At 39.0% G+C, this 23903-nt stretch overlaps 1 protein-coding gene across 2 annotated transcripts; it reads right to left on the bottom strand.

Moving 5' to 3' along the window:
* Positions 1-14155: 14155 nt before the first annotated feature.
* Positions 14156-23618, bottom strand: NHLRC3 (NHL repeat containing 3). 2 transcript variants are annotated; one of them, XM_026082530.1, is made up of 7 exons: positions 23493-23618; positions 22420-22572; positions 21439-21610; positions 20731-20931; positions 19450-19541; positions 17664-17776; positions 14156-17153 (listed from the first exon to the last, which is right to left on the bottom strand). In XM_026082530.1, exons 1-7 carry the CDS (start codon positions 23601-23603, stop codon positions 16925-16927), a joined length of 1071 nt encoding a protein of 356 aa, XP_025938315.1. In that variant the 5' UTR covers positions 23604-23618; the 3' UTR covers positions 14156-16924. The 2 variants fall into 2 exon arrangements, with proteins under 2 accessions (XP_025938315.1, XP_025938317.1); XM_026082532.1 differs by having other exon boundaries at positions 21439-21586.
* Positions 23619-23903: the final 285 nt, after the last annotated feature.

Raw genomic sequence — 23903 nt, 5'->3', positions numbered from 1 at the left:
ACCTGGGCCCCTAGCCTGCCTGGGCTCTTTTTAGCATCTGTCTCAAGACACAGGAACTGAGGTGACCAAAGATGTAGGTGGGCAAAAAGCCCATATTCAGCCACAGAGCTTGAGACCCCTAAGGTGGGAGCTTTGTTGGGTGGGCAACGTCTTTGGCTGCAAGTGGCTGTTGACTTCAGAAAGTGCTTTGGGCAACTAAGTTTGCTGAATTTTGCTGAATTGTTGCAAAGAGTCCTTGGTGTGGTTTTGGCCCAGGCTAAGGAGCACTTTTCCAGACAATTCCTGAGCACAGTTTGGGAGTTAGTATAGGTAAAAGAGCAGTGCCAATAGGCAGACTGGATGTGGTTATGTGTTTTGGAGGTAAAGGAATGTAATTGTATGGAAACAGGTCATTTTGTACCAGTTGATCAGAGTGTCAGAGCACTGGTAGGAAGAGTAAGAACCAAGATACTGGCAAGTTATTTAGGCAATCCCAGGGAACTAGGCTTTGGGGGCAAAGCGGGAGTTTAGGGCTTTTACAGAGGAAATCCTCATTAAAATAATTTCACTGGTTTAAAAACCTGTCCTATTTATAACTTTATTTTTCCTTTGCTAGCATTGTTTTCATCCAGTTTTCATTGCGTGTCTTTTTAGGAGCATACAGCCGTCCCTCTTGAGCACAAGCACTGACAACACGATTCATATGACAGTTACCTCGGGGTGAGATGCTTGCAACATGCATCATGCAGAGCAACATCTGAAATCCAGGAAGTGTGTTTGGGAATATATGACATCAGTGTCACAGGAGTTGCAGTCAGTGTCTTGGTGTCTGCTTGGGAAAGCTGGCAGAATACACTTGCTGTCTTCCCTTGCTGTTTTACTGATTCCCGGTGCTGAATAATTTGGATAAAGAAAGTAATATCCTCCCACACCATCAACATCTGTGTGTACAGTGAAGCCCTCTGTGGGCTCAGCCTGATACACTAAGAAATAGCCTCTCTTTTGAAGCTATAGGACCCAGAARGTGGGGAAAGCACAGGGGCAGCTTGCAAAGTATATTTGCTCCCTCTGGAAATTGTTCCTCTTTTCTGTTGGAAGAGATCAAATCTGCTGATTTTCCAGGCACACTAGAAAAGACATTTATGTGAGAGGGTTTTCAGAGGAGGAAGAAGCATGCTTTCTAGATGGCAACGGAGGTAGATAGCTAGCTGACTGAACTGCTGAGGTTTAATTTAATGGAATTTTGGCATGATTTATTACAGCAGGCCCCCTAGAGTCTCGGGAGCACATCTTGATTCTTTTAAATTTAAATAAATAAATAAATGATTGATTGTTGAACAAACTGGCACTCAGTTTCAGGAGACAAATCCGAGGCACATCAAAGGCAGGCTCTCAGTGCCAGAATCAACTGCAGTTTAACAGCTATGCTAAACTATGCAATTATCTTAAACCACAACAATCTTGTTGGATTTACAGGGGAAAATTTAGCATCAATCTCCTTACACAAAACAAACAAACAAAATCAGCATTGCATTTTCATATTAATGCAGCACAAGACAATGTCAGAAGTGAATTACCATCTACACTCAGAAGCACCACTGGTGTGCTGGCTGCCTCACAGATAAATAAAAATATGTATTTGCTGGTCTGAGGAGTTCGTGTCCACCCCAAATAATTTAGTGATCTGCAGAGATCGTGGCCATTAAGGTAACTCTGAAGAAACTTTGATTGTCAAAAATGGTGCTGAATGGGTCAGTATTTCATCCTGCTGGCGTATGTAGCCCTGCTGCTTTCATTCACCATTGGCCTCCATTTTTCAGCCCATCCAGTCATCCCTAGGGAAAAGCAATTACAAGAACTAGCCCTAAGACAAATAAAGCATGATGATGGCAGATAACTATCCCAAAGCTGGAGGACTGGAGGAAACAATATTAAAAAGAAAAAAATGAAGAGGTGGGTGGCAAAAGCAGTTGAAAAGAAATTCAGATATCTCCCCCTATTGCTCTGTGTCACTTTATCCAGAAGCTGACAATCCATCCTTAATCACGTTTTGGAAAAAAAAAAAGTAGCATTCCTTTTTAACCAATGGGGAGAGAGAGCAGGCAGCAGTACAACAGAGATTAACGATGGCAAATCAATCAATCAATAAATAAATAATAAGATTGCCTTTACATGTTGCTCAATGGCATTGATCATTGTCAGAGCGAGCAGGACTTCTCTGGAGTTTCCTTCTCTCTCAGCTGGGCTGGAATCCAGTGAGAGAACAGAGTTGAGGGCAGCTTTCATTTGAAGGACTATCTATTAGTCAGGCAGACAATCCTACTAAAAAGAGAGGAATTTCCATGACTGCACTGCAATACATATTTTCAATATTGTGCAAAAAAATCAGTGTATTTAGCATAAGCTTAGATGAGACCGTGAGCAGGAGATGGAGCACATGCTGTGGTCCTCGGGAGAAGCCCCAAGAGGCATTTTGATTTAAGAGATAAGAGATTCCTTCCCTGCCAGATTTTTTTTTCTGGATTAAACTAGCAGCATCCCATGGGAATGCCTGCTTCCTGGCAGTGAATGAGTGTGTGCAGTGATGGATGTGATTCCTGTCACTTCCCTTCTGCTCATTGGTGACACTCTTCTGGCTAAAACAAGGTGCTGACTCCAGGTGTGCCAGTACTGCTAAATAAGCGTGGGGCAGGGAGTGAGCCTGAGCACTGCACCCTCAACTCTGCTGAATTTTTTGTTTGCTCAAGTTTTCCCRAGACCAAGCCCCAGCAGGCTTCTGGAGAGAGTTTTTCCCAGCGACTGCTCCCAGGAGGCACCATGGGTGAACTCCAACCTTTGTTGTCCTCCAGTGCCATCCAGATGGCTCTGATCCTCCCAGCACAGGTATATGTCCTTGTGCCACACGCTGCTGCAAACAAAACACCCATGGCTCACCTTGAACGTCTGCAGGGCTATAGCACAGCAGAGCTCTTCCAGGAGCGTACCTAGGTAATGGTTAGCATCACCCTTTTTGATTCACACTTTACTTTGCACTACTCTGTCAGTTACTGCATCTCAACAGTGGGGTGGTAAATACCTGCTGAAGAGGACATAACTTCTATAAATTATCTTATTCAGTCATCAAGCGCATATTTGACCATTTCTCAAGATATTTTTAACTGTGACAAGAGCAGCAAGAATTGTCAGGTAGAGATGATCAAATTTTAATCCTGTAGCACCATGATATCTTAACAGATGGAAAACTGTCTGGAAAGATTTTCTTGGGGATTGATTTTCTTCCTTAATGTTGCTAATAGCGTATGTTGCTAATAAAGATGAAAATAGATATTTCTAAACAAAACCTGCATGCCCCTATTGTGGTTCACTTACAGGAAAACTGGTCCAAATACCTTTCTAAATATAAGGACTAAAAGATAGATACAATATGCAAAATAATTATTATAATCCATCAATTTCACAGAAACAAAGCCGAACAACAAACAATTATAATAGTAAATTGAATCATAAAACAGCATATGCCAGGCTGTATATCAGCTGGGCCTTTTTACTTGTCTGTTGGCAAAATAAAGAGGATTAGGGGAATGACTCATCTGGTGATTGGAAAATCTACTTTAAAGTTGCAAGGAAATTTGAACAACATTTAATAAGCAATAACTCTCTGCGCAAAAGCTTCCTTTCACCTACAGTTCCTTTCCCCAGCTTGTATACTGCAAATGCTCTGGAGCAGCAGAAACAACCCAGTTCTAGCATTAATTCCTCCATCATCAGGTTTTGCCTGCTGCTGTTTGCTGCAGCCCTCATCACTGGGGTCCTGGTTGTTCCTGAAGCTTCTAGGTGAACTAGCACAAGCTTGGTGTATTTGCATAAGGACAAATCCTGTTTCTATTGCAGCAGGCAGTGGCAATTTTATTACTGACTGCAGTGCAGTCAGGATTTTAATCTTTCCTACAACTTTTGTCTCCTACTATACCGAACTGGGATTCATAGCGCGTTTGAAGTTGCAGTTTTCAAACTACTCACAGCCACTCAAGAGTAAAGTGATGCCTGATCTGTAATTAAGGCAGCATGAAGCACCACAGTCTCCAAACTTGGACTTCAAACCTCCCGCTATCGGCGCAGCTCCTGCCTCCCAGCGAACGGCCCGTCCTTCGCCTTGTCTCTAGTCCTGGGCTCGCTCAGCCTGAGCTTCTGCTTCATCTTAATCACGCAGAACCCCCAGGTCACCAGACACTTTGGTGAGACTCGAAGTTCACCCCCCGCAGCAGCCTGGTCAGGATCCAGGCAGCAGGTTTGCGTACGTGCTGTGGGGCTGTGCCTCCGCTAGGCATAACGGCGCTGTGTTGGGGTTTGGCAAGTGCCATCTGGTTTTCATTTTCTTTCACAGTATAATTCATCACCTCCGCCTCCGCAGATTTACAGTGCAACTGCCTTTCTGCTTTCAAGACAATTTCAGCTACAGTGAGTGTGTTTTGATTTATTTTAACTGAACCCAACAGACACTACCATCAAATCATCCTCTTTTAAATTAAAAGGAATTTGATTTGCAAATTTTAGCAAGATAGGACTACTCATAAAGTAATAAGATGCTAAGGAGATGAAAGGACCAGCCAGAACATAACTCCGATCACCAGAATCTAGGAAAATACTCTGGAGAAACATCTTAAGCACATAACAGCTCATCAAATAGTAATTAGAAGAGGTAATAGTAATTAGAAGAGGTGTAAAGAGAAAAACACCTATTATAGCTCAGTATAGGAAATTATTTGTTTAATATTTCTTGTTGTAGCTCAAATTCCAATCTTTATGGGCAAAAGATAGGAAGCATCTTTCATTAAAAAACTATTTATGAAAGCTAACATTGTGAGAGGTGACACTGACCTGCACTGTATACGTATCTGAGTACAGGCAGGAGGAGAAGAAAGAAAATTTAAACCTAAGAAGGAACAAAAGATACAGCTGATTTCAGAAGTAACAAAAATGAGTAACTGGCTCTTCTTTGATAAACCATGAAGGATGGTTTTATTGTAGATCCCTGAGATGTCCAGTAAAGAGTTTTCCACCCCTCCACTTAAGCACATACACTGCAAACACCATCAGACATAGCGATAAGAAAAACTGTAAATAGCAACTAAGATCCAAAGAAGAAATTTACCTCCTGCAACACTGATTACTGTTTCTTTTGCAGTAATACCAAAAGCCCTCTCTTCATTGCAATTTTAAACATTTCTTAGGGTTCATTTTACACAATAGTTATTTTCATTGAGCTATACTGCATACCAAGGTATTGTGAATTATGAATAGGATTAGCAGGTTAAAAAGACATTGTCAAAAAATATTATTTTATATATACATACAGACATTAAAAACCCTACTAGGTCTGCCAACTCAAGCAGGCAAAAAACTACAAAGTGTCAGAATCAATGCTATCTGTGTTACCCTAAATCTGTCCTTTCCACACATGCATCATGGCTATAATATTTAATAATATGATTGCCCAATTTATTTTTTCCCCAGGGGCTCCTATCTCATTCGGTGTCCTCTGCTGGATGCTCTTCCTCCAGTCCCCAGTTCCTGGGCCCTCTCCAGGCTCACTGCACAGCCAAACATTGACATATTTTCCACAGGAATAACAAGTGGAAATTATCTCATGCAGAGGCCATGCCCTTTGCTGAATTTCAAGCCATATTTAGTAAGAAGGTATTACAGCTTCTCTATGTATTATAATTCTTTTAAATACATGGGAAACAATATACTTTCTTAAAAGTCACTGATTTCAGCAGAAGCTAAAGCAAATCCCCCACATGGATGATTTCAGCCCGGATAGTTCAGCTTTGGAGGTTAGAAGCAAACACAGTCAGTGTGTAGTAAAGACAAGTATCACAAACTTTCGACTTGGTGACACAATTAGCTTTACACAGTTCATATGTTCACAGACATACATCCACTGAAGTCCCTGGGATTATCTTGATGGACCTTTCTGAAGAAGCAGAACAGGACACTAGAGGTTAGGGTCTAACACTGGCCCCCACATATGGTGAGTGCATAAAATCAGGAGGAGTCGTGGTGCAGGATCTGTGTCACTCCCTCTCCCTCTGCTTCCCCTTGGGGCTGTCCGATGGTGAGTGGGGTTGCTTCAAAGGAAAAAGCAGCCAGTTTTGGGCACTCAGAAAGCTCAGCCAGGCTATGGAGAGAAACCTGGTCTCCTGCGGGGTAGGGGAGCAGCATCCTGCTTTCCATTCCTATTTATTCCCTTACTTTGTGGGGCAAGAGGGAAAACAGAGAGGAAGGGGTCAACACAAGACTCCAGATTTGCTTTCACCCATTTAAAAACTCAGGCCAGGCAATTAAGCCAACCGCAGCAGCTGAAATACTCTCATCTGGTAACAAGAGTGAAATAAGGTTGCCAGAATTCCTTTAATTTTGGCCTTCATCCCTCCCCCACTGTGTTTGATTATCTGTATAAAAGGCTAATAAACTCTTCGCTGAATTTAAAAAAGCAGCGGCATTTGCATTTTGAATGCTCATCTGTTCAGATTTCAGCCCATTTAATTATTACGCTTCAGAGGACGTATCCAGTTTTGCCACTCGCCACTTCTGGCTTATCGAGGAGACGAGGCCGAGCAAGGGATGGGGAAGGGATTTCCAAGCCACTCGGTGGCTCGTATTTATTTAAATATCATCAATTGCCATTCTTGATTTGTAGTCTAATCTGCACTTCAGCTTTGAAACCACTATCCCAGGGAAAGTGTCTGTCTAGGTCTTTAAAATATGCACTGTTAATCACACTTAATTTGACTAGGCTTGCGTAAAGCATTGTCTAGGAAAAAGGATGTTTCTAGCCGGTCTCATGGACTCATACCTTCATTAAATGCCACTGGAGGTCTATTTAAATTTTGAATTCTTTGTTCATTTGGATTTGCCTCTAACCACATCACAGTGAAAAATAAATTCTTCCACAGGCTTACAAGAAAGTTTATAATAAAATTTTTTTAGAAGGTGCTCAGAATGTCCTATCTCTTAGTTTTCCCATATCTGTGATGTGCTTATACGTCAAGCTCTCTTAGCAAGGCACTGGCTTTCATCTCATGTATTGTATAGTTCCAAGCACTTTTTTTTTTAATTAATTAATGAGCTTTGAGATTTTTTGATCAAGCTGCAAAGGTTTCTTCTCTGATAAAGATTTTGAGCTATGTAGCCGTTATCTCTTTCTTATTCCAGGTGAAATTTCCCACAAGCAGAACAGTGAGAACTGAAGAAGCCATAAAATTCATTAAAACACTAACACTGGAATTAACTCAGTAAGATGAGCGTAATAGCACTTTCTAGGACACCTGAGCTGATGTAATGACTCCCTCATGCCAAAATGGGCCTCCTTCTGAAAGCAGGGAGATTTCAGATTAGCACATTTGTCTTAGTGAATCATATCCTGCTTTTTTTTTCACACCTGTCCATTTCTTTGGCAATGGATCCTCCAGGGCAAGACTGTCTGTGCTCCATGTATGCACAATACAAGCACAGCAGGTAACACAACTGGTACTGGGTGGCTTGGACAGCTCCAGTATAGAAATATTTGTTACCACTCTTCTCTCCCAACATTTCTGTTACCCACACTATGCCAATAAAAAAAGAAATAAAAAAATGTATGTTACATATATATACACACACACACACACATATATATATTTATCTATACATATATAAATGTTAGATTATATACACTGCATCTCCTGCATATACCCTTTTTGCTACATTTATGTGTATGTATGTGTGTGTGTGTGTTTAGGAGATGCTATATACATAATCTGAAATTTCTTACATGAGTCCTCTTTCTAGAGCAAGCTGAGATTTGCTGGAGGAGGTAACATCTTTTATTAGACCAAGTGAGACAGTTGTAAAAAGAAATTATGCAAGGGCTTGTATACCCAAATGCTTGTCTCCAATTTCCAACTGTCACAGTTGGGCTAATGGAAGATATTATTTTCCCTTGCAAATGTTGCCATGATCCTGTCTGCAGACTACTATRAATTTTACAATAGCAGCATGTTTGTTTTCTCCATTGGAGAATAAATGTGGTGCTCTGAGGGCTTAAGACTGAGGAGCGCTTGCATTCAAAGCAGAGCAGGAGGGGCACAAAGGGGAAACAAACTTGATGCACCAAACCTTACACAACGGCTCCACAGGGCTGCCCTAATTTCACTGCAGTTAGTGGTATTTCCAGGCCAGCCTACAGCCAGGTTTGTTTTGGAAGTGACCTCTCTAAGATTGCCAGCAAGTCTGTCTTTTCTGATATGCTGTGTCTTTCTTTGGAATAGCTAGTTAGAACAGAAATTCTTTTAACATAAGGCACTCAACAGCTGTGAGGTTGTACTGGCTCGCAGTCTGCCCTCCTCTCCCTCACACCACCAGGTCCCCGTGCACAGGGATGAAGACCTTTGCATTGCTAAAAACTGTGTTTGCAGGTCACAAAGCCTCTGAAGTTAGAACTTCATAGTAATGTAATCTGCCATGTTCCTCACTCTGGTCAAGCCAAAGAGAAGAGGACATGGGGCAGGCAGCAGGCAAGCTGTATTCACAGGCTGTCAGAAAAGCCCCTTCTGGGTGAGTGTGTGAATGTGGTTCATAGCTACCTGTGTGTGTGAATGGACCAGAAAACAGCTGGCTGTGGAGAGGGAAAGTAGGCACTGAGAGGTGGCCTATGAAAGCCCACCATGGCCTGGTGAGCTCTGGAGACAAGCGGTCCCGGTGGACCCACACGAACGGACAAACTCAGGACATCAATGTTGGCCATACCTGTCCAAGGCTGCCAGCACACACTGCTATCAATGGGTTGCATAGTGTGGGCCACATCCAAGAAGGCGGTGGCTGCTGCATGTGCACAAAGACTAGAGGTTTATATAGACACCTCATGAAACAGGACCCCATGAGCGACTTTCTGATCCTAGAGCCACTGGTGCATCAGAGTGACCCTCTGCCTCCACATAAGTGGTTGGAGTGGGCCTCCCAAATGATGCTCCAGCCTGGTAACTGTGCATGTGAAATGTGTGAGGGGGTAGGTGAATGCACTGTGAATAGTTATCTGCTATTAATAATAACAGCTTGATTCTATTAATAACAACAGCTTAATTAGTAAAAGGTGTTTAGTAAATATTGGTTGTGATATGTGTCTTCCTTGACTTGATTCTCTATCAGAAAAAAAGGGAATTATATAGAATGCAAATCATAGGCTCTCTGCTGGGCCATGCATTTTCATAAAAATATAGAACATCTTTTTCAAATTAATTCAAAAGGCGTAACCTTAAAAATTATCCCAAGTTTTTTGTATTCCTCCAGCTAGTTAGCTGTTTTATAGATGGTACAAATTTACTTTCTCCTGGTGTTGTCTGGTAGCAGCACCTGTCATAAAGCCCCATTAATGCAAGATCCTGAAGGGACTTCATGACAACCCTTAGGTACAGTATAATCTTCCCCTCTCATAGTAATTCTCTAGAGTTTCCATTTTTAAAAGCTCTGCAATTAGGCTGGGCATGAAGTAAGATGTTGCAAACTTTATTACAGAGTTATTGTGGAATACATGAGGTAGAATCACTCTTCCGTCCTCCCCCCAACCCTCAGGTTTTCTCCTTAATTGATTAAAGACATATTTCTACTATAAGATTTACACTTTGTTGAAGTATATTCCCCTAATGGGATTGTATCTTCCTCTCTTTCTTATTTACAACATCACTCTAGAGATAAATATGGCTTACAGACCAATCACTCGGTACTATGAATATTGAAACTGGAACATATAAGGAGGCCACATCTGGGAGCTAACAGGACCGTTATATCTTGTTTTCCTTTTTGGTTTCCAGCTATTGGAAAGAATAGGCTGCACCTATGTTTGTGCCACCTCACATTTATGTCAGTCCATGGGTGATGCTGTGTTACAGAAAAACATAACTCTTTTTTGCATTTTTTGTTGATACAGCAAGTATAGTGTTTCTTATGACTTTGCAACAGTGGACATTTGCCATATGGCATGACATGGTGAAGACATAAAATCTGACTAGACTGAAGCAACTTTTGATTGAAAGTACAAAGATTAGGAGATCTCAATATGAGAGTATATGACTGGAAAAACTCTTCATCAACCCATTTTTCAGTAAGACCTATGAATGGACTTTGTGACTGGATGGTGTATTCAAAAAGTTTCTTTGACCCTAAAACATCAGGGTATTTGCAAAGACTTATCTTCCTTTTCAGCTAACTTTTCATCCTGCACAGTAGACACCATATGTCTCTTAGCCCATCTTAATATGCTGCCCCACCTTTGCATGCTGACAGGTTACACTTCCACACAAAGTTTTGAAGCCAAATCAGTTCAGAGCAGCAGCTATAGTGAAGAAGGCATGTTGACACAGCTGCCTTAAATGATGAAATGCTGGTACAGAACACGGATAGTTGGCTATAGCCAAAGATTCTTAACAGACTCTTCATCCCCCCTCTGTACTATTTCTAGTTCCACCAAAGAGGGAAGAGGAGCCAAAATTGCTTGCAGCATTCAAAATGAGCGTTCACCAGGAATTCGCATCTTCACATTGAAATGTCTTCTGTTTGACCATTTGTTAATCTCCTAATAACTTCCATCATTGTCTTTGTCTTTCGACTGCTGCTGAGTTTGGATGCTGATATTTTCATAGAACTATCTTTTATGATACCAGGATCATTTCCTAAATGGCAAATATACTAGATCAAAGCTATCATAGCATATATAAAATTAGGTTTCTTTCTACCTTTGTACCTGATTTGATATTTGTTAATGATAAATTTAATTTGCCATTTTAATGTCCATTCAATTTCATGTTATCATTTTGCAATTCTTTGCAGCTTGTTTTTGTCTTTTCTAGCCTGAATAACTTGATGTTATCAGTAAATTCTGTCCCGGACTTCCCAAGTCCATTTCCAGATATTTATCAACATATTGAGCAGCACAGAACTACTTTTTGATATACTTCATTTGTAATCTTTTAATTAGTCATCCATAATTATTCCCTCTTATTTCACATAATTTCTTTATGGATATTTGCAAGAGATGCTGTTGAAAGCCTTTCAGAAATTCAAGCAAACTGTATCAGCCAGCTCCTCCTTACATACACGCTCAGAGATTCTTCCAAAAACTCACAATAAATTTGCAAGGCATGGCTTCTCACTTCAAAAGCAAAATGGACTTTTCTTCAGCATTTCATGGTTATGGATATAATACATGTATTCTTTTATTACAGTTTATGTCAACTAGCAGAGTACAGCTGTCAATTCCTTTGGTCCTCTCCAGAATCCTCATACACAGGTTTTTCTTTTTTTAMTTCTTTAAACCATATTTGCCATTTTTATTTCCTCTGATACCATGACATCTTTAAGCAAAAGTTAGTTTTTCATAAATCTTCTGAAAATGCTTAATGAAATAAACACCTGCTAGCAGTTTATAAGTTTTTTTTAATAAGTCTTTTGCTGACATTTCAATTTCAGTCAGATCCTCTGATAAAGACCCTGTCAAGAAGTGTTACAACATGAAAAGTTTGCCAAGTTCCTCACCAGTGAGCGCAGATGAAAACTTCACTTTACAAGTCTTAAGGCCTACTCTTCCTTCGAGGTTCCTTTATACCTTGACCACCTAGTCACCAGAGATCTTTTGACAACTGTCAGAGACTACCGTGCTGAGAGCTAGAAACAAATTCAAGGCATATCAAATTATAGGGAGGTAGTATTAGCCCTGTAAAGCACATAGCACTAATATAGGCTTAGTGCTGACAGTTCTAATATCCACGCTTCCTATCAAGCAGTGAGAACTCTTTTGGATCCATTTTTAATAGAAATAACTATGAATATATTTTGAAATTAAAGCCTTACTTGTTTTCCACTGCAAGGCAAGTTTTCTGATCTAGACAGTTTACACAAGGAGCAGAGCAAGAGATGACTCAGTCATCATCTGTAAATGACTCCATGGGGGATAAGAAAAAAAATTCCCTTATTAGATATCTAAGCTAGCTGAAAGAAGAAAACTGAACATTTTCTTAAGGTTGAAGACCAAATAAATCCAGATTGAAAATAAAGCCTTCCCTTTTTAATGATAAGGTTTACTGACCATTCGGAAAAACTAAAATACACAAATGTTAGTTATTCAAGAGTTAGATTTCTTAAGTAAAGTCTTAATGTGTTTGTAAGAGATTACATTGTTGCTCAGATAAAATTAGTGGTCTCATTCCTGAGGTAATTGGCCAAGGTTCTTTCACCTCTGTTTTGCAAATCCAGTTACACAAACATATTTGGTTTTCTCAGCCTCGAAACACGTGATCTTATGATGAAATAGATCTATTCATCTCTCATTTATACTAGCGTTGCTTTGCCTCTAATGCAGAAACAAAACATCTTGCATGAATAGATAGATATGCTCCTGCTTTCAAATTTCATGTAAGCAACATTACATTAAGAGATGCTTTACGAACACTGAAATACTCAAATATTTTAAAATATTTACATAATATAATATGTCTATGTTCAAGTTTGTTGGTGCTAACTGCTGGCAAATACAATTTTTGCAGATGCAAACCTCCCAAATGTAGAATAAAATAATAACAATAATAAAACATCATAACAAGGTTTACACAAAGGCTGAGAAAGGAGGACTACAATGAAACTGGTGAATCAGACCCATTAAGCTTAGCTCTAATCTCATTCAGGGTAATCTCTGTAGGGAAATATACTGGCATTACTCATTTGGTATAATTATGCTGCTGCAGTCATAGCATTATAAATTATTATGTTTCCAAAGCAACATATCAGGAGTAATTCCATTGAAATCAATGGCAAAAGGAAGAGAAGAATCAATTCACATACCCAGTAGTCTCTGGACACTGAATTACTGATTTTTTTCAACTAGGCAAAATAATGGAAATAAATAAAAGATGGACATAAATCCAGTAACGAGATGCCAAAGTGACTCTAATACAATTATCTGCTTATGTTTAAAGCAGTCTATTTTGAAAAGAGAAAGGAAGTCTGGAGTAATTCATTATTATTGTTGACTTATTCCAAATGTTCAGAAATTATCAGCTGTTTACATTTACCAGTATATAATTAAGCTGAGTATGCCATGCATCAGCAGGGGTTTGGTGCCCTCTTATGTTTTAAGTAAGCAACTTCATTGATCGCAAACATTTCCTCACTCACCTCTTACAGACAGATCACTTGTGAAGGCTTCTCAGGTTACAAATTGTTAAGAAAGTAAGTATCAACTAAGATAACTAACTCCTTTATGCATCAAAAAGGTGCAAAATCACCTCAAGGCAATGACTTTACTCACAGTAATGAGCAGACACACAAATATCTGTATGCACCTTCCCCTCTAGATTTTGAGCTAGTTCAGCCTCGCTAAATTGATCTTTCCTGGCACAAAACTTATCCAGGGTCTTTTATTTTGACCAGACAGATATAGTTAAACAATTGTTGACCATAATAACACAATACTTACTCCCAAAAAAGGCTGTTCACCATCACTGAGGAAAATCAAGATGAACTGCATTAATAGCTCTTAGGATCTGATCTGGTCTGACCTTCTGGGGAATGTTCATCCAATTCACAATGGAGGTATTTATTTAAACACTGAGATCAATTTAAAAAAAAATGCAAATTTGGAGACACCATAACCTGGAGTATCCTCATTTCCTTTACTTGGATGTTGTAATGATAATTTCTCTCACTTAAAAATTGGCATCTCATAATTACATTAAAATTTGTTGGATTATAGCAATTACATTGTTTTATGTTTTCTTCTTTGTTCAGCAAACACTGTTGAGTGAACACTTTCTTCTTGTGCAAGTATTTCTACCCTATAAACAAGTCCCTTCTTGTTCTTCTTAAAACTAAATAAATTGTTCTTCTGGAAATAAATCCTGATTCTATATTAAGAAGTGTTTTTGTTAGTTTGCTTTTAATTTCCTTATTAGCGTAAAAAGAGTATACCATTTAAACAGTTTTTATACCAGGCACTTATGCAAGTCATCATCCTATTTTACTAATTACTCAGAGGAAAACATCTGGAAGAGAGACTTATGTGCATTTTTTGATACATAAATTGGAATGATGTGAAATAGATGGGCCACAGAAATAGTAATGTATAAATACAACATAGAATTTTAGATTCCATTTTAGTAAGGTATTTAATCATTTCTGATACCAACATTCAAGTGCTGCAGACCCCATATTTAGAAAAGTAATTCATTGCAATGAAATGTTTTGACATTAAAACAGAAATAAATAGCCCAAGACTTTCACATTGGGAAATCCTAAATTTATTTTACCAAATTATCCTACAATGCAATTTTCCAGAGATCAGTTTCAAGATGATACATAAAAAAACCCTCACAAAATTAGCAAGTAAATGCACAAATTAATCATTTTCTCAGTGTGCTCATATACGCAGAGGTGAAAAGGAGTCTGATCATCTCATACTAGTCACTAATGAACATTCTTATTGCAGATACCCAATGCCTAGATGTAATATAGATATAGATATTTTGGCACCATAGCCTATTTCAGTGAAGTCAGGCAATCAAACTCCCCACCTCTAGGGGCTGCAAATGTAAAAAAGAGTTGAAATCAGATCCATGCATCAGACTTGTATAAATAAGTTACTTGTCAACATCCAAAAGTACACTACTCCTTTACTGGACAGAGAAGCACGTTCCCAGAGAGCTTCTAAGACCTGTTTTAAATGGATGTGACAAAGAGCAAACAAATAAGGAGGGTAGTTGTTGAGGAAGAGTGGGTGTGTCTGGATCCCTTATACCACCAAGATATGTTCAAACATAGTTAATGATATTATGGTAATATTTTTAAAAAGAAATTCACCTCATGTAGGTAAGAAATAGCTACATGGCACACATAGCAGAGATCCCTGAGCTAGTAGAGACCTAGTTAGGAAATCCACACAACACATTGCAAAACTATTTGGAGCCCAGGTCTAGAGGAAGTACTGCTACCTTTTCAGCCAATAAATATGGCTTACAAGCTCCCATGGAGCAYCACATGAATGATGGATCATATTTGCTAGTGTATAACCCTGAACTCCCTCTTCTCAGATTGGCATGAGGGCAGCCAGGTTAGATCTGCTTTTGTTATTGTGGATATAGCCAACAGCAAAGCATTTGTAACTAGCGAATCAATCTGAAATAGCACTGAAATCAGGACATCAAGCTCCACAGCTGAGTTACTTTCCATAACATGTATGAACCTGCTTTTCCTGGTCAGCTTTCCCATCTACTGACCAAGCAATTTGTAGATCACATGTTGAAACTCACCAAATTTAAGATGCATTTGCTTTTGATGACATTCACTGAAGTGGATATTTCCCATTGAATTCCATTTCCCATAACCCTATCTAAGGAAGTGGGAAAAAATGCCTCTCTTAGCCTGTAATTAGCATTTAGAATAGTCCCTGCAATAGAGTAAGTGTGTGGAAACACAAAAATCCTCCCAAATGTTTTGAAAAGCTTTCATTGCAAGTAGATGAACAAGGAATGTGGGTCCATAGCTTTAGAGAGGAACTCAGTTATTCACCATAAAAGTCATTTTTGTCTCAGTCTAGCCTGCCATGCCCATCCTCCATCCCACTTTTCTGTGCCCATTTCCCACTATGCTGTGAAATGAACAAACTTAAAACCATCTAGCAACATGTAAAAAAACTGGAACCACCCGGACTGGGAATGGAAGGAGACCTCTGAACCAGTATTCATACTGAGGAAAGCAGAGTAATTGTGCAATTTGGATTGTGAATTGTATGTGAAGAAACCACTGCAAATGCACAAAATCTGAAAATGAGTTGGACAATACCTTTTCAGAACAGAGCTTGGAGACTTCTGCAAGTATATTGGGGTAAGTTCCTTCAAAAGAAGAAACTTATGCAAAACATTAATGGATTTGTTGCTGAGGGGGCAGGGGAAATCTAAGGATAGACTATAAAGCAGCTAAACTTCCCCAAAACAAAGTGATAGATGCATTACTGTTAACTGACCGAGCTTCAAGTCAGTAGGATTAGGAAAACATTATATGTTTCCAGGTCCCTGATGCTGAGTAAGAGTCTTCTAACAAATTCTGATTTGTTTATCTTGAGGAATTTAAATGACTCGAACTTCAATATGTTCCATTATGAAATCCTGGGGAACAGAAAACTCACGCTGATATAAATCAAGTCAGGTCAAGAATTAATTTAGTTAAGAATCAGTACTTGGCTGCTGTGCACACACTTTTAATTTAGTTTGAAGTGCCTGATATCAATTTAACTTAAACCTATTACAAACTTGACTGCTTTAGCTGGAACTAAAAACTTTGATTTCAATGCTGATGTCATTATCCGCCTAAAGCAAATGCCAGTGTCAACACTGACATCAATATCCAGCAGCATCTCATTCAACACCATAATGTCACACTGTATTCAGTGTTGGACAGTGTTAGCACAAAGATCAAAAAAAAAAAAAAGAAGAAACATTAAAATGAGGTGTTTGGCTCCCAGAAAAATCAACTATTTAGATCACTTCTCTCAGCTAGTTCTGCAATGCATGCAGGATGGGTAGAGGAATCTCAAGATGAAACTCTAGACACTGAAGAACAGCAACTGTGTTTATAAAAATTTATAAAATAAAATAAAATTAAGATACTTATCAAAGTCATTTTCCAAATCCAAGCATCAAAAAGAGAAGCCACCATAACTTCAGTAAACTGAGTGACCACCCAAGACCAAGTATTTCTCCAAGACTGCAGAACAGCTAGGGCAGTTTGTGAGCCCTAGAGTTTCAGGAGCACAATGTTCTGTGCTTGTATTAAGGAAACGCAAGCTACAGAAAACTCAAGAAAAGGTGATCGTAGGTCTTACATGCCACATAGCTTGCGCCATAGTAGTTGTGGAAAACCATCAGTTTAAGGGCACATATTTTTGCACTTGCTGGGCTCCAATCTCCGCTACATAAATTGCTCCACTCTTCATGTCTACATCCACAAGGTGTGGTTTGGTTTCATCCGCCAGCTGGATTGTGTTGACTACAACACAGTTCCCAATAGAGCCAACAGGTGGTGCTGCCAAGATGGATAACTGGTTGATATTCAGCTGAGCTACAATCAAGTACTTGTCATTGGCAGTAAACCTACGAAAGACAGAAGCGTTCTTTTGAATAATGAACTCCATATGACATCTCATGTTAACACAGTCATGTACTTTTAAACAACCCCCCCCCCTTTCTTAAGATATGGGGTTTTGAGGGCTACAACAGACTAAATGCAGTGAAAAGTAAAGAACTAACCTATAAGCCTTGCTTTAAATGTTGCTGCTCCTTGAGCCAGATTATGTTACAGAAAATTTGTTCAAGACAATCTTTCTTCCTGCAAAGGTTGCAACAGTAGGACCAACAAAACACAACAAATTTAAAATGAAGTTCCCAGTTCTGCATTCAAATCCATGGGGCTTGTTATGATGTCAGGGTTCCCATGTCATACCAGGATTCATCCTTTTCATGGGATCAGGGCCCAGCTCCCTATTACTTAAACTGGTTAACTCCTTGTGATCAGGCACTAGATACCAACCTTACACTTCACCAATAAAAGTGTACATTTTATTTATGTAATTGTATATTTCTAGAAAAACTGTTCAGTAGTACCTGACCGAACATGGACCACCTTCCTCAAAACAGCTGCTCCAAGACCCCAGCCATTCCCCTGTGACTTTATCAAAAACCTGGATTCTTTTGTTGTCTCGGTCTGCAACCCATACCTATTAAGCACAAAAATCATCGCTGTTCACAAACAGCACAAATCAAACACATTAGTTTCTTATGTGAACAAAGTATCCTGAAGCAAAAAGAAGTATACCAGGGAAAAGAATATACCTCCACATTCAAAGATGGCTAAATAAGTATGACTTCCAGATGTAAAATAAAACCTTAAAATCAAGATAGACAAATTATTTTATACCACTTTAACAGAGAAGTCAGTCTTTATAGAGACTTTATACAGCAAGTCTTGTCTTTATTTGTGGCTATAATATGGATATATTCCATAGGACCTTTTCTTTAAAAGAGAAAAAAAAAGTGAGGACATATACAGATCTATTTAATTGTAAAGACAGTGCTTTGTCACCCACTGACAATTCTGTTTTTCAACATAGTAGTCTCATTTCATGACCTAGGCCTGTGAGATCTGCATCTGCAAATAACTCTGATATGCCTAATCTTAATACAAATATTGAGCAACTTAAGAACCAAGGGCATTTTCAGCATGTTTTGTCTAATCAACTTTGTGGGGCTTATCTCTCTCTGTTTCATCCTATGCTAACTAGGTTCACAAACACTGTAAGCTAGCAATACCACTGGACGGTTCCAATGAAAGCATCTCACTTACTACAATCATTGAAACTTTGGCTGTTGACAACCCCTCAGTCAGATAAGCAAACTTTATAATTTTCTCAGGATATCACCTGAAAGAGAGCAATAAACAGGTCTGTCTCACTATTTTTCACTGAAACCCTATTACAGTATTCTCTCAAATTTCCTAGGAATTGACAATGGTTTCTAACCTCTGCTAATGATCAACGCCACCTAGGTGGTAAGATCTTAGGCCATCACAACTGCTGTCTGTGAATATATGTATTCACTGTTACCTTTCTACCCAAAGTTGCCATTTCCCTGCACTTCTTCCCACCTGAGTTTTGTCAGAAAAGTGATTTACGTGTATGTTCCTATTCTGGCTCAGACAACATCAACAGAATTAGCTCAAACTACTAATATAAGATATTTTAGCTAAGCAATCTGATGAAAATCAGATCTGAAGCAGATTAAGGAGCAATCACACAATTCCTTCTAGAAGACCAGCAGGGGTGAAAGCCAGACTATGATTAACACCTAGCAGAAGTAATATCTTGAATGCTGAACTGCATGTAGAAAAGGACAGTTATCCACAGCTTAATCAGGGCCTTACCTTCAGCTTAAGCTTATTTGAAATTTTCTAGATATGAAATTAAAGTCTCCTGAAGAAACTTTGAAGAGATGCCAAAGTCTCCCAGGAGAAAGACTTCATAAAGTGTCACAGGAAGAAGGTGTGGGTGCCAAAGCACTTTGGTAGACATCTGTTAGAGAACATAATTCTCCTGTACTCTAACAACGTCAACCTCTTAGAAACTGCAAAAAGAGCACTCTGTTGCTGCATGGACACTGATAATGTAACTGATCAGAATCAACTTCTTAACCTGGAAGCCAGGTACCTCAGTAGGATCTTCAGTATGAAGCTTCAGCTCATGACTGCTATCCCACTGAAGATTCTAAGCCACATAAAATAACCCAGATCACAACAGTTTGATTAAAAAAATAAAAAATACACTTTGTATTATTCAAATACATGTAAACAACTCTGTGGGAAAATGAAAAAAAAAAATCTCTTTTTATTCTTTACCCGTCCAAAAGAATCCACTGTTACACTGTGAGGAATCTTGAACTGACCGATGCCAGTCCCATTTGGTCCACGCAGCCATATCTCTTTATAATCTAAATAGTGAACACCACGAAAAACAAAAGCAAAAATCATGGTAAGGAAACAACAAATAAGTTTAACTTTGATTTGAAGTCATTTCTTGCAAGGTTATTTTGAGTTATTTTTAAAAGACAGAGTTTCTAAACCCAAAGTTTTTAGACCCAATACTCCTGATACATAAATCCAAGAGAGTACAGGAATGACTACAGTGAATGTTGCATTATTAGTAGTAGTCACAGGATTATGGTTATAGAAATGCAACCACTAGCGCTCAGGAGGCACGGCCCAAGGCTCTGTTATGTCAGGTATTGTGTAAAAAACTGAGAGACAGTTGAGCGACTATGATATTCATTCATCTACTATATTGATTTTTTACATTTGTTACTTGGCAGTTTTGAGTCTACTTTGAGTTTTAACAATTTACTGTTTTGCAAACTGGATGTTAGCTAACTGACTGTTTAATGAAGTGGGCAGTGCAAAGGAGAAACAGCAACTCCTCTTCTAGTCCCTAACTGTGGACATGCACAGACTTCTCACTCACTACCCTAATCAACGTTGACCATCTATTCACTGTCCAAAACTGGAGAATATAAGCAAGCCAATTAGAATCACAGAATAATTTCAGTATAAAAGAATCTCTGAACACTATCTGGTCCAACCCCCCACTCAAAGCAGGACTAACCATGATAACAAATCCAACTTCAAAGTTAGATCAGGTTGCTCATATCCTATCAAGTTTTGAGTATCTCCAAGGGTGGAGATTCCACAGCCTCTCAGTCAAGCTGTTCCAGTGTTTGATCACCCTCACGAAGAATTTTTTCCCTCCAACATCCAACTGGAGCCCATCCCCTCTTGCAACTTTTGTCCATTGCCCCTTGTTCTTCACTGTGTACCTCCAGGAAAAGTGTAGCTCTGTCTTCTCTATACCTTCCCATTAGTGACTTGAAGACAGCAATAAGATTTCCTCTTAGCCCTCTCAAGACTGAAAAAACCCATTCTCTCAGACTCTCGTCATAGGGAGATTTCTTCTGAAGTGACCAGCAATAAATCAGGTTCTAATCTAACAATGTCTTCAAACTAATTTTAAATGAGAACTGCACCCAGTCCCAGTTATTAATTTTCTAAAGTTGTGTTATTTAAAATTCAAGTTTCAGTTGTCAAAATTCAGTTGTCAGCTGCTGTGCAAGTTCACTTTTTCCATACCTTTGGACAGTTTGAGCAATCTGTTATTCATCCCTCCATCTCCATCCACAACATAGATTTCCCCAGTTTCCTCTACAAAGATCTCTGCCGGTTGATCAAACTGTAGGGGATTCAAGCTTGAACCAGCATTACCTGGTGTGCCCAAGATCTGCATAAGTTTACCTGAAGGGCTATACTGTTTCACAGTGTGCCCGTATTTCCCTGAATTAAAAAATAAAAAAAGTGCAAGAATGTCTTAACAAAACAAAACGATAAATGTTACAACAGCTTACAAAGATTAAACATAAAAATTCCTGACACTTTAAACTAAGATTAACAAATCAACAGAAAAAATTCTATAGTGAGCATATGATTCCGGGCTAGTAAATCCATAGGCTGTAACAGTATTCATCCATTGTATCAGGATCACCAAACCTAGAGCAGAAGACAAGTCTAGCCAAAAGATACTTTTTTCCTGATCCTTCTCCCAGACAAACAGCTAAAGTTACGCTGCTAAATTGAGAGGCTATAAACAGACACACAGCAACTCATGAGCCCTCAAATTATTTTGTGTAGTACCTGAGCAGTTTGTTCAAGGCAAGAAGAGCACAAATCTGACTCAGCACTGTTTGAGAGCCTTATTTAAATAAGTGAGCTGTTTAAAGTAGTATCTGCAGTATTAGCATTTTCTTCCCTGCCTAATACTTGTCATGTCTCCACCATGCATACCTGTTCCAACATCTGTAATCCACACTGAACTATCTGTTGCGGTGTTTAATACAAAGATACCATGAGGCATTTCAACTGTATTATTCCATGAGTAAAGAAAATAGCCTTCCTCTGAGAACACAAGTACCTTTGGTATGTTATCTCCCCTCTGAAAAGGCAAGGAAAAAAAAGTCTATTAAAAAATATTAACCAAATAATTATACTTTTGAAAATTCTTCTTTGAAAGGTTTTTGCAACGTTTTATCAACCATGGAAGAGTCCTGAGATTGTCAAATACTGCTAGATCTCATTTTTTTTCCAACTCGAAAAGGAAAGAGAGAGGAGAGTCTAAGTTTAGCACGCAAAACCTTCCACTCATTCTAGATTTTCAACTTGAATCAGAGTCCAACTTTCAGAGCAGCCAAGCTCCTGCAGCTATCTTGGTTCTTCTTTTTGAAACCTGTTTTTATCTCCTTGCTGAAAAATACACCAAGTATAACAAAGGCACAAAACCTGTAACTGTACTTGTTACTTGCATCATATTCTAAGTATTTAGGCTATGCTTTATAATTAAAACCCACCACTTTACCAACACATGAAACTCCAATTACTGTAACTGCCTGCAAGAGCTGCATGCTTTTGATTTCATGGGAAGGACCGAAAGAGGGGAAGGGGACTAAACAGTTGCCTCAGAACCACATTCTCTGAATTTTATGTTACAGTTAGAAAAGACACTGAGCCCTGGCTTTTCAGCTGACAGACAGCTACTGTAACTCAGTTAGGTTACATCAGGTGCCCACACCACCAAAATGTAATGTTTTTAAAAGCATCAGACAGGTACGGTCCCAGAACTGTTTTAAAAAGCAGTGAGATCTATACTTCTGTTTTTTTCTAATTTTGATACAATAATAATTATTTTTATATATTGTAATCTAAACCAGACACTCTAAAGGCAAAAATACACTAGGTTAACAAGCAGAGAAGTCTAGTATTCTCACTCACTTGTGCAACATAGACCAAACCATGAAGAGAGTCAACAGCAACGCAAAATGTTTGACCAGTGAAGTATTCTGGAATTTTAGGCCAGCTTACATCCAGCTTGTACAACTGTTGCTGTCTACTCCAAGGAGAGAAGTAATCAAATGCTTTTAAAAGCTGAAAATATAAAAATAAAGATCCATTACTAGTTAAATTCCATGATGAAGGGATGCTGGTTTAGATCCAGTTTTAATGAATAYGAAGAACGGAAGAATCAGCAATAAAAAGTAACTTTGGACTAAGTATGATAAACTGATTTGTCCAGTTTAAATGAAGAAAAATAAACAGATATAGCTTTACAGCTATGGTTTTAGCCTGTGGAAGGGAAAATTTTGACAAATGCTGGAAATTAGCTAATGAAGTCATTTGGATTTGGGGAGTTCTGGAATTTTACGGCAAAAAAAAACCATCCTGGAATTTCTTACATCAAAGTTGCTATTATTATCTGTAAATCATCCCAAAGAGAAAAATAGTAGAAAAGGTTCCAAATGCAACAGAATGAATAATCACTTCCAAAAGATATGAAAACAAGCAAAAAAGCAGAACAAAAAGAAAATACAGATCAAGAAAAAAAAATACATCTTAGAAATGAGGAACTTTAGGATAACAAAACTGAAGCCATTGTATACATTGTTAAGTATAATGGAAAAAAAGAATCTTCTACTTTTTTGTTTTATTTTTATAGCCAAAGAACGTAAACTAAGTGCAGCTACTTTGCAACAAGAACTAGACGGAGATCAAAGTACTGAAATGGAAGGATCAGGCTAGAACTAGGAAATAATGACTGGCGATCCTCAAGGATCAGCGCCACTTAACATTTTTGTTAACAACCTTGTCAGAAGTGGGAATAAGTTAACGGTACAGAATTAAGAACAGCTTGAGACACGAATATCATGAAGAAAAAGCTGGAGAAACAAAGCAGGGCGGAAACTCAGCAGTAAAAAGTGCAAATTTATAGGCTCAATGATTAATAAAAATTTCTCTTATGAACGGAGAATGTACTGTTTCGAATCCCCCGACAAACTGTACACACTCACCCAGCGTGCACATTTATCATACAGAAGCTGCAAGTCACAGAAATAACGTAGCCGTGAGAGAACCCACTTACATCCTCGATTACGTAAGAGAGAGCTCCAAGAGAGAAGCATAAGAATATTATTAGACGTATCGTAACATTATTCACAAAAAATAACACAGGGTTCACCCAGAATCCCACGTACAGCCCTGTCCACGACGACCTAACACAGAAAAGGCAGAGGAAAGGCAGTACGCAGGAGGAAGCTAACAGAAAACGAACTCCCCGCACAGCAAGCTGACAGCGGGCACCGCCAAGGAGGCGAGGCGAGGCGGCGCGGCGCGATCCCGCCGGCGGCCGAGCCCCGGAGCGCCGGGCCCACCCACCTGCGAGCCCCAGAGCAGGGCGAGCAGCGCGAGCAGGGCGCCGGCCA

The sequence above is a fragment of the Apteryx rowi genome, unplaced genomic scaffold, assembly GCF_003343035.1.
Source record: "Apteryx rowi isolate R43461 unplaced genomic scaffold, aptRow1 scaffold_580, whole genome shotgun sequence".
NCBI classification, from domain to species: domain Eukaryota; kingdom Metazoa; phylum Chordata; class Aves; order Apterygiformes; family Apterygidae; genus Apteryx; species Apteryx rowi.
The sequence above is the reverse complement of the archived record's forward strand: the minus strand, read 5'-3'. Positions and strand labels throughout refer to the sequence as shown.